We start from the raw sequence: 11,598 nt of genomic DNA on the forward strand, positions 1-11,598 counted from the left end.
ATGTGGTAAAAACGCCTAACCGATGACTGATTCAAAGTGAGGCAATCATGGGAAGATGCAGACGTGGACATCGTAAAAACAGCCATTGAGGTATCTCCACGATTCGATTCCGTCATAATCGTAGGAGAAGACACCGACCTTCTAGTACTGATGTGTGTCCTTGAAAAAAAACAAAAAAGTTGGGAGGGGAGCAAGTGTATCAAAAATGTATTCCACAAACAGCTTCAAACATACAGATTTGTTAGAGTTGTTATACATGCATTTTCAGGATACGATACCGTATCTGCAATTTTCAGAATAAGGAAGAAACATATAATTGAAGTGATAAAAAAAATATTGGATTGAAATGATCCCTGGAAGCGACTCTGAACAAAATGAAATTGCAATGGATGGAGAGGCTGTGGTGCTTGCACTCTACGGTGGAACCGATTTTGCTTTCACGTTCAGATGTTAAAACAAGAATTGAGTTATTGGGCTTGCCCCCTACGAGCTCTGTGGCAAAACAAAATTCCCTTCGAACATATTGCCAAATACACCAAAGTGGGTTGGAGAGCAAAAAACCTCCTCGAATGGGGTTTGAAACCGATAACCACAAGAGCTAATTGACATAATATGCAGCAACGCTTGTGGATGCCGGAAAGGAGGTTTAAAATGGCTGGCGTGGATTGGCGGGCTGGAAATCGTGGTATCAAGATGGATTTTTTTAAATACTCGAAATGTAATTGGCTTCCTTTTTTGTTTCGGATACTTTTTTTTACGTTTTTTTACGTTACGTTTTTGAGCTACGATCAAAAAGGGCGGCGAGAAATAGTATATTTCATTATGAGTTCGGAAAGCAGGCTTTTTCCGCGCGATTCATTTAAAGTTGCGTTTAGGCAAAAACTCAATTTCCACATTCACATGGGGTAAATTTCGCGAATCAACTTTTTGATGATGTTGCAGCATTGTGCACACAATAAGTAAAATCGTCCCAGTTTACGTGAATTCGTATACTCCGCAAACGCCGCTGCGGCAAATGTTTCTGGCTACTGACGTCACGCGGAGTAGTCTCGCGCACAGGTACGTTTACTTGCTTCGCCGTGACCTTTGATTTTCAAGTGCTTAGAACGGACGTAAATATCAATATTTTGCACCCAATTTTTTTATAATCGTTTTTTAATAACAAAATCTTTCGATTTTAGTACCGATACCAAAAATGTGGAACCTCCCTAGAGCGTATGGCTCAAAGTGATGGTTAAATGAGGTATTTCTACGAACAAAGTGAAATGGAAATACTGGTTTTAATTAACAACGATAAATCGGTAGTCATTAATATAATAATTCCAGTTTAAACTTCCCATTGATCTAATACTTGGTAAACCCAAAGTGTTGTGTTTCGATGTGACTTTATTGGGGAGACTTTGGCATTTACTTCAGCTGCCGCTTTGATAGCATACTCCATTTCCTGGTTGTGCGTTGCTTACAAATTGAACCACTCTGTCAACATATACTTAGTATTTTGTTTGATAAACCACATAAATAAATAAAAAGGTAAGAGTTCGTAAATGTAAAACATAGTTAATGATAAGTAATAACAACACCTCGAATGATAGCAATAAAGTGCATACAGAGAGATTTTACATTTAAAAATTTTAAGCAGAAATCCGAAGAATGGCAACCGGATACCGAACACTGTCAAAACAACTAAAACAAATTGCTCAAGATGAATTAAACGAGGTTGACGATCGGGTGGATGACGATGTCAAGTACATTCAAGAGTGGATGAAGAAGCAAGCTCACATGGACTTTACAATAGGCAAGTAAAAGTTGGGTAAGCTGTCTTACAAGTTTGCTTTTTGTAGAAGACCAGCAAGTGTTGTCATTTCTTCGCTGCGCCAAGTTCAGCTTGGAAAGAGCCAAAGAAAAAATTGATAGGTATTTCACCATGAAAGGTTTCTTACCCGATATGTATTGTAACAGGGATCCGTTTTTACCAGAAATGCAGCGTCTCCTCGACGCCGGGTATGTATTTATTTGTGTATTGTGACATTGATTACGGCCATTTCAGAATAATGATTCCATTACCAAAAGTGGACGAACGTGGGTCTAGGATAGTAGTGAGCACTTATGGAAAAAACCTTAATCCTGACACGATGAGCGCACAGGACATTGCCAAAATTAGTTATATGATCGGAGACATACTTCTTAAAGAAGACGACCACGCAATCATTGGCGGTTTGAATATTGTCATGATTTGTAAAGACGCACAACTCCAGTATCTGCCCGAATTAACTCCTTCATTCCTCAAACAGCAAGCCGAAGTTGTACTTAATGCTCCATTTAGAGTTGCCGGGTTATATTTTATAGATTGTCACCAAATTTTCGCCTTTGCTTTTGAGATGACTAGTTTTCTGCTTTCGAAAAAGATAAAGGATAGGGTATGTATTTATGTTATTTTTTTAACTTTAACTTTACCATTTTATCAGTCATTATTTAGTGATGGTGGCGTCAAATCAATTACGTTATCGGAGCACAATTTTTACTCGCTTTACAATAAAATCCTTTCAGGCGGCCATATTTAGTGAAGCCAATTCACATGAAATACATAGGATAATTCCAAAGGATTTGTTTCCAGAAGAACTAGGTGGCAGTAATGGGTCCCTAAAAGAGTTAACCGGTAAGACTTCCAGTTTTTTTTTGTTAATCCCTTACTTAACTGTTTCAGTCGAGTGGAAAAAGAAAGTGGAAAGTTACAGGGAATGGTTTCTTGAGGGTGAAAAGTTAAGAACCAATGAAAAACTGCGGCCTGGAAAACCTAAAACGTCTTCAGACATCTTGGGCACTGAGGGTTCCTTTAGACAATTGAATATTGATTAAATCTATCGTTGTCCATTTTTAACTTGATGTTTTAAATAATAAGCTAAGCGCGTTTTAAATGTAACCCTACTAATAATTATGTTGTCTCTTTCGTCGAAGCCAAATGAATTGCAAGATATTCTTGTTGGCGAATCTTTAGAAGCCTTTGTTACTGCCTAAAACTTCAATTTAAGTATTTCTAATTCGGGCCATGTTAAATACGCGGCGGTGGAAGGGCACGGTTATTTTAATACACCTTCATTGTAAAAAAAATATCGTTTGTGCCGCACAGTGGCAGAAGAATGAAAAAAAAACACGTGATGTGATAAAGGAAAGGATAACTCGCGAGTACTTTTGTCCAGAATTTAGATTTGGTTCTTGGCCGTTAAACGCGAAGCTAGCATGTTTTCATTGCTGGCCATCAAAACGGTCGCGTTTTGAGCCTACGACTCACCAACTTCAGTGGTGTGCATCATTTCGAAGCAAAAGCAACTCGTCGCGTATTTGTTTCTGGAAGAGGAGGAATAGGAGGAAATTATTTGTTATTTAAAAGGAAGAGAACGATCCACGCCTCAAGATCTGTTCAGAAAAAGTCTACCGAAATGGTTGAATGGTTTTCCCAATCACAAATCTCCCAATCTAATCATGCGGCATAGATAAACACCAACGGACAACAGATAGGGAAGTTCGCACTCTTCAATCCGAAACTCAAAGGTCGCTGGCAAACTTTGCTTTTGAACAAATTTGTAAAGCAGACGGCTATTCGAAAGTATATATTTTCGCGTCTAACGATAATCACAAAAATCAAAAAGACGTGTCTTGGTTGAGAGGCCCTGGGGCAATCACGTCCAATGCAAACAGCCTTACCTTGGTGGCGTGCAAGTTATCCGGGAAGCGTTGATAACCAAACGTGTCCCAGAGTGTGCTATCACTACAATCCTGCAATCCCTAATAATAAGTAGCATAGGTATACCTGTGAGCTTTGGTGGATATTCTGAACGCGTTCAATTCCCATCGAGCAACACTCTCATTGATATTACCTGGAAATGTAGAGGAAGATTGCTTATTCAAAAGGTGCATGAAGGGCATTGCACGAGCAAGACCTCCCAAACTCCCGTAGATTTCACTTGGGATTCAACACAGGCACTGGACTACCTTGAGAACAATCCCGGAAACTCCCTCACAAAAATTGGTTACCGTCCTGACTATAGCAACAGGTCAAACCAACCGGTATACATAGGCGACAATATCTACATAGTTAAACATTCTATAACATCTTTGGACTGGACGTCAGATATAATTAAATCGTCCAGTCCAAAGATCTTACAGACGACCCTTTCCTTTACTCCCATTGCAAATTTGAGAAACAACATTGAACGTTTTCTTTTGAACTAAATGAGCTGTTTAACCGAAAAGTCCTGACTGGCGACTGCAGTGAGACGCTGAGACCATTAAAATATTATCAATTTTGTGCTAATATCTTTGGACTGGACGATCGTAATAATTACGATCGAAATGCGTAGGTAAGTTCGTTTGATTGTTTAATTATAAATGCTTGGAATTTGTTAGTGAAGAGTAACGCAAATAAATCTTTCATATTTCACAACCTCATAAAAGCGATTATCGAGTATTCTGTAAGACAAACGGAGTGCCCACATTGAAATTGCGTAAATTACACAAAAAAAGCACTTGGGACAAAAAATAAATGAATGGGATACCTAATAGTGAGTACATTTGATAGTCAAATTTGCTGCAATGAGGAACTGTACAAACATGAGGGAGTAAAAGACATTCAAGAATTGATTAGAGGGAAGTGTGAGGAGAAATTTGTAATTAATATACGAGAAGCGTATAAGGTAACGTAACACGGTCTAAAAGGCTTAATACGCGTGGTACTAGCTTTATATCAAATTGCAATCAATTGATTTGCAAACTTGTGGAAAATCAGAATTTGGGTGTATCTATGCATAAAATTTATTTTTACATAATGCTACAATTATTGTACATGTAGTTTTACATATAGAATTAGCATTTGAAAAAATAATTACCTACGAAATATTTACAATGTAACAAAATATTATACTTTTAAATTTGAGCAATTTTGAAACGCACGGAAACGGCGCGATTTGCACTCTGACGTCATTAGGGTAAATTTGACGTTCAATCTACGCGTGTTTCCATGCTTTCGCTTTATTCGACCTTGCTGCTGTTCTCTTAAAGTAAGCGGAAACTTTAAAAAGGTAGTTGAAACACGTGTTACTTAAAATCATGGATTGTGGATTCATAATAGTATATTAAATTAAAGTATTGTATAAGTGAATCTTTGAAACGCGCGATATTTCCCATAAAACCGACGCCGACGTCGAGGGCGCAGCCGATGTGCTTGAAATAGAATAAGTGTTTTAAAGACCACTTATCCGCGCATACTATGCAAGTAATCAACAGATTAAATTACGCCCCCAGCGTTATTAGATAGCGCTTATCAAAGCAACTTTGTAATAAATGGAATTTGCAAATAAATACAATGCTCAAGAGTTAAATTTGTTGTAAATGGGGTAGGGAACTTTTTAGAAAATATTAACAAACCAACATAACGTTTTCGTCATTGCTCAATTGCGAAAAATTGGTGTTTTTATCGAGACGTCCGTTTGGTTTGGTTTACAGAAAATAATTGGTAAGAGCCACAACTATCACACGATAGCGAGCAGTGCCCGATCTAGAAGTTTTTAGGACGGGTGCAAATTTGGTATTTTGCCGCCCTTCTTCCCAAACTAACACACAGCTAACCACATGCAAATGATCAGGGAGCAATTTTTCATTTATTATTTCATACAAATAAAGAATAAAAAAGATTTGTCTTTTTTGGTTTTTTGCCGTTTGGTTAGTTACCTTCATTACGTACAGCGCTGTGATCTCAAAGTGTATAATTTTGGAGAGTACCTATCCCGTTCAAAGCTTAGCTATTTCCAGGTTTGGTTCTCGGGATTTTCCGGACAGCAAATTAAAATTACACGAACCATGCCGACTTTTGCCGCCCCTATTGAGTGCCGCCCGGGCCACTTGCCCCCTTTTGCCCCCCCCCCCCTTTTTGTCCGGCACTGATAGCGAGCGAACCGTGTGAGACGAATTATATTCTCCCGAAGGGAGAGGTGAAATGATCAGTAGCGGAACCGTTCTGAGTCGAGGAGTCGGTGTCTCAGAGAGTTGGGCGAGGACCCCCAGCGCTAAGTGTTGTATTTAACCTTCTTGTCGGGATTCGGGATTCGCAAATTTTTTTCTCTACAAAAATCCTAAATAGACTTTTTTCCTCGAGGGAGAGTACCTTTTTGAAGGGATAGCCTTCGAGCTTTCAAAACAACCGCTCAGTCGAAGCGAGTTTTTTGTCAAATTGGAAGGATTGGACTGAAACGGATTTGGCCAATGCTCAAAAGCTGGAACCAATAAAAAGTACCTAACAACTCCTTCCGCATCTACCTTAATTTACCCAGAAATCACACAAATAAAGAAGACAAGCAAAATTCACACACTCGATGCCATCCAGGAAATAATGATGGGTGGGTGGCAATTTGGGAACCACTTCAAAGGGTGGATGGAAAGGTGGGCAAGCGATGATGACAATTGCTTTATTATACCATTGAATAATAAATCATAAATCAGATTTATTATTCAATGATTATACTCTCTGGCATAACCAATATGCTTTGGTACGAAAATTGTATGCATGTGTAATGCATACGCCACTGTTTCATACATTATTGCTAATATTTTTAAAACGAGTTGATAATGGAAGTACGCAATCTTATCTGTAAGCTGTTGTTTCTACTCAGCCTTGAACCAAAATTGATTGATATTGTTTCTATAACTAGATACAGCACACATGGTTTGTAATCAGACAGGATACTTTAACCAAAGGCATTGAATTTATAGATAGTTATAAATTCAATGCCAAAGGTAACATGTATCGAGAAATCACAGATGAATTGAAACAATCGGCTGAGTGTAAGTTAAATGAAGTCTCGAGCCGCATTGAGGACGATATTGAGCACATACGACAATGGATGGCCAAGCAACCGCATTTAAGTTTTGAAATAGGTAATACCCATGATAATATTTGACTTTTATAAAATAGTAGCTTTTAGACAACCAGTTGATATTGTCGTTTCTCCGCTGCAGTAAATTCAGCTTACAACAGACGAAAGAAAAAATTGATGCTCACTACACTGCAAGAACCATCATGCCGGAAATGTTTAGTAATAGAGATCCCTTTCTTCCAGAAATCCAACACTTGCTGAACGCGGGGTAGTTTTGATTCGCGAGTACGATTTGCGAACATGAACTATTTTTTAGTGTAATGTTACCGTTGCCAAACTTGGATCCGGGCGATGGTTCCAGAATCATTTGTGCTACATATGGTCGAAATCTTGACCCTAATTTAGTAAACCTATACAATGTCTCCAAATTGGTTTATATGGTTTTGGATATTTTACTCATGGAAGACGACAATATGATAATAAACGGCATAAAAATTTTAGTACAAGCCAAAGGTTTTCCTCTTGGGTTTCTTCCTAACGTAACACCGGTGTATATGAAAAAGCATTGGTACGGTATAGAAAAAGGATTTCCGTTTCGAATTCAGGAACTTTGTGTAGCCCACTTACCTGCCCCATTTGTGTTTGCTTACAACGTACTGAAAAAGTTCGCATCCGGTAAAATGAGCCAACGAGTATGTAAACACTGTGAGAGACAATAAGTACGATCATTTTATTCTAGATGGTATTGGTTAGTGAATCGAAGATTCCAGAATTATGTCAGAAGTCGCCACATTATTTTCCAAAAGAAATGGGTGGTAACAATGGTTCCGTACAAGAATTAATAGGTAGGTAATCATTCCAGCATTATTCATTTTAAGTTACTGTCATTTTAGTTACTTGGAAGAAAAAAGTAGAGAGCTACAAAGAATGGTATTTGCAAGAGGAAACTAAGAAAAGCTACGAGAATTTACGTATAGGGAAACCAAAAACCTCGTCTGGAGAGCTTGGAGTGGAAGGCTCGTTTAGACAATTAGATATTGATTAGAAGACATTTTAATGAATTGCACATAACGAGAATTTTAAACATTTTTGATCTTTCTTATATAGGTACCTACGTTCAAAAAAGAACTGTCACCGTACAAAGCTAGGTACAAAGTGTGCCATAAAGAGAGCACAAGAGGGTGACACATTCATAGCAGGCGGTTGGTTGTGACGAAGCAATTTGTCTCGTAGTAACATAGTATTAATTTTTTGCATGTTCATAATTCATCACCGCCCGGTGTGGAGCGACATTTGGGCTTTATCTTAACCTACTTGTACCATAGTGTAAGAATGAGAATACACTATGCTTGTACCATATTATACTCCTTTCACGACACCAAGTGACAGAATTACTCATCGTCTGCGCAGACATATTGTCATCTAAATGTAAAAATAGTCATGGTTGGCGATTTTGAACGGACATGGCAGATGCATTTACTGCAAAATACAAACAGAGCCCCATATGAAGCAATAGGAGAATCAGTCCATAAATAAACCATCGATGTGGACAACTCCATGACTTTTATCGCTTACTTTGAAAGTGTTGCCAACAATGCTACTCCACAGAGCTCTACCCCTGGGATTGTGGTGGGCTTCAAAAGTGCTACATTGGTCTTTGCGCACAAAAGATGAGAAAAAACTGGATTTCCGTCAAAGGATCTGTGGTAAACGCAAGCCCCGTAAGCAAACTGTGATGAATCACAAAATCCGTGTAACTAACTGGATGTCTATAGCGTTGGGACAAATAACGTGCCGTGGCAATTTCCATTCATTTAAATGCGGTAAATCCTTACGATACGCCAGCCATTTGAAACTATTTCAGTGGGAATTGCATCATTCCATCCTAACCTTTCCAATCACAGTGTTTTTGAAGAAGAATTTTTGACCCCGCTGGACCTAGCCCCCCCCCCCCCACCATTGTGAATCAATTTAAAAATTGTATCCAATTTATGAGCTATTTAGATTTTCCTTTAGTAAGGTTTCCTGTTAATATAATTGAGCAACTGCCGTCAGGATTGCGTATGCCTCGGCTTGTAGCACGGTTGCTTTTTGTTCTAGATTCTGAAGCCCTGTCAATTGCTTCCGTACACTCCAAGCCGGTGCCCTCCGTAGTTTTTGAGCCATTTGTGTAATACACGATTCCATTCAGGTTTGCCTTTCTGGAATCCCATCCGTATCGAGCGGGGATTATCATCTTAAACAGTTTTTTATTATCGCAAACTGTTTTGGTTATCCTCTCAGTTATCCTACCGAGGATTTTATTATTAGAGATTTCATTAAAGAATAAGCGTATGCCTCACCCTTGACGATTCCTCCTCTCCATTGACTCTCAGACAGTATGCCCGTCTGAATGCCTCTGCCATAATTAACAGGTGTAGTGGCGGTCAGTTCATTTAGTGTCCATAGCTACTGTCAGGAACGTTATCATTGTCCTCGTAATTCTAAGGCAAGCTTTGCGCTGCAGCTTGATCAGTATCTGTATGTTCTTCTGGGCGAAGGTCTGATTCTACCACACCAGTGACGCATACGTATAACTGGTATAATTATTTTAGTGTATATCCAGGGACCTTGTGGAGTTGTTCGCTATTTTTTCCATTTGCGATTTGAAGTTAGGCGATTGGCCGAACGTGATGCCCAAGTATTTACCTTCTTTCACCACCTGTAGCTTAGTGCCCTACATTGCAACGTCCTTTAGCTTTGTCGGCCCTTTTGTACGTGAGAAAAGCTAATGAGGTTTGTTTCTGTTGAATTAACAGACAAGCCCACCTCTTCGCACTATGTTTCCACTAGATTTAAAGCTCCTTGCCTCACAAACTAATACGGTCTCCTCAAATCCCCTACGTACTACAATCACTATGTCATCGGTAAAGACAACATTGTGGTGTAGCCCGCATCATTTTTAATCTCCAGCATTTTGGCTTTTGATCCTTTTCGGGATCTTCTCAGGTTCCACTTGAGGATCCAGGCGTGTGCCCTTACGGTCTTCGTTTCGAAGAATCAAAATCTCGCCCCCCCCCCCCCCCCGGAGCTGCTCTCGCTAGCTCTGACCTCAAGCAGTCTACCGATACTGGTCTGCGCATGTGATCAGCAGCGCTCTCCATCGTGCCGACATTCCATAAATTGGGGAAAAGCGTCAACTCTGTCAAGGATCCAGGCTTTGATTCGCCATCTGTCCTCTTACCGAGAGCCTCCTGGTTCCTGTCTCATCTTTATTAGCTTCCGGTGCGCCGCTCCGGAGAGTTTTTTAGGCTCTTTAATACCGGTGCTCTCGGAGTAGTTTGTTGTGTTTTCTGTTTTTACTTGGGCCATAAGAGTGCCACGAGTATGGTGGAAAGAAATGTCCACACGCGTCGATCCCCCTGCACACGTGTAAGGCGACTTAATACAACGGTGTAGCGCCCGGTGCCCCGAAGTTGAAGCCAGTAGTTGCTGATCATCTATTCAGCCACGCATCTACTTCGGCCCTCTGGCTCTTGGAATTTAGGTTTTTACGATACAAAAAGAAACGCTTCTGGATTCCGCAATGGATCAAAAGAAGAGATAGATTGGTCTGATTAACTACTAACACTGACGAAAAAACATTCAAGACTACCCCAAGTTTTTACTTTTTACACAAACAAATGCACTCAAAACCCACAGTCGTATGCAAACACCGAAAGTACGTGCTGATGCAACTAACCGGTAGCTACTGTGAAATGGGCCTGGCCGCCCTCAACGATTCACTATTTGACCTATTGAGGGTGGAGCTCCAAAATTAGACTTACTTATTAAAAACTTTTCAAGAGCTCGTAATTCATGGACAAAGATTAATTTGTAATAAATAAAGAAAAACAGATTAGGGGCTACGCCAGAATAGACCTGGCCGCTCCCAGGATGACATCTATTTGCTCTTTTTAAGAGTGACGCTCTTAAATTGCAATTACTTGAATGAAAGCTCTTAAATAGCTCGTAATTCATGCATAAAACATAATTTAAAATAAGTAAACGATAATAGAGGAGGGGCTACGTCCAAGTGGAGCTGGCCTCCCCATCGATTATATCTATTTGCTCTTTTAAGAGTGGCGCCCAAAAATCGAAATTACTTGTAAACGAAAGCTCTTAAATAGCTCGTAATTCTAGTACAAAATTTAATTTGAAAAAAGTAATTCTGATCAGTGTGGGGGCTGAGTCCAAGTAGACTCGGCCACCCCATAAGAAATATTAGATTCCTTGTGATTAAAGCGAGCTCTAAAATTTTAAGCTTGCGATATGAAAAGCTCCTAAATAAAAGGAAGTCCTTTCTCTGTCCATAACGTATGTTTTTTCATTAATGTATGTGCGTCAACTCTAGCATTTGAATTTTTGCATTGTATGATGACCCTTAAACCACCAATTACCTACAGCATAATCGTCCTCTAGTAACATAATCGGCCCTATGCTGTATCACTATCGTTAAGAATAACGATATCGTTATGCGGCGTTACCATAATTTTTTAAAAATCGGTATGCTATATCACTCATAGCAAGAGTGGGATAACGACTATCGTAATTCTCTATCATTATTTTGCAAACATAACCAGAGAAACTTAACGGCAGGGTTCATGCTATCCGTTTGGCGCGTAACGGTCCTGTCATCGATTCGTTCGGGGTTTAAGCGGATTTTAATGAGAAAGAAAATGAATAATTTTCAAGGATTTTTGCAAGTAGCTTT

General features: G+C 39.4%; 2 protein-coding genes across 4 annotated transcripts; both read left to right on the forward strand.

The window, feature by feature from the left end:
* The first annotated feature begins 1,349 nt into the window (after window positions 1-1,349).
* On the forward strand, window positions 1,350-2,932 carry LOC116171109 (retinol-binding protein pinta-like). Of its 2 annotated transcripts, none has more exons than XM_031487789.1 (6): window positions 1,350-1,530; window positions 1,637-1,795; window positions 1,842-2,001; window positions 2,048-2,417; window positions 2,548-2,656; window positions 2,705-2,932. In XM_031487789.1, exons 2-6 carry the CDS (start codon window positions 1,651-1,653, stop codon window positions 2,854-2,856), a joined length of 936 nt encoding a protein of 311 aa, XP_031343649.1. In that variant the 5' UTR covers window positions 1,350-1,530; window positions 1,637-1,650; the 3' UTR covers window positions 2,857-2,932. The 2 variants fall into 2 exon arrangements, with proteins under 2 accessions (XP_031343649.1, XP_031343648.1); XM_031487788.1 differs by having other exon boundaries at window positions 1,640-1,795.
* A 1,227-nt stretch (window positions 2,933-4,159) lies between these two features.
* LOC116170983 (retinol-binding protein pinta-like) lies at window positions 4,160-8,225 on the forward strand. Of its 2 annotated transcripts, XM_031487584.1 has the most exons (7): window positions 4,160-4,358; window positions 6,702-6,747; window positions 6,787-6,927; window positions 6,975-7,134; window positions 7,183-7,558; window positions 7,606-7,711; window positions 7,760-8,225. In XM_031487584.1, exons 3-7 carry the CDS (start codon window positions 6,792-6,794, stop codon window positions 7,909-7,911), a joined length of 930 nt encoding a protein of 309 aa, XP_031343444.1. In that variant the 5' UTR covers window positions 4,160-4,358; window positions 6,702-6,747; window positions 6,787-6,791; the 3' UTR covers window positions 7,912-8,225. The 2 variants fall into 2 exon arrangements, with proteins under 2 accessions (XP_031343444.1, XP_031343443.1); XM_031487583.1 differs by having other exon boundaries at window positions 6,702-6,927.
* The last annotated feature ends 3,373 nt before the right edge of the window (window positions 8,226-11,598 follow it).

The sequence above is a fragment of the Photinus pyralis genome, unplaced genomic scaffold (assembly GCF_008802855.1).
Source record: "Photinus pyralis isolate 1611_PpyrPB1 unplaced genomic scaffold, Ppyr1.3 Ppyr1.4_LG5, whole genome shotgun sequence".
Taxonomy (NCBI): domain Eukaryota; kingdom Metazoa; phylum Arthropoda; class Insecta; order Coleoptera; family Lampyridae; genus Photinus; species Photinus pyralis.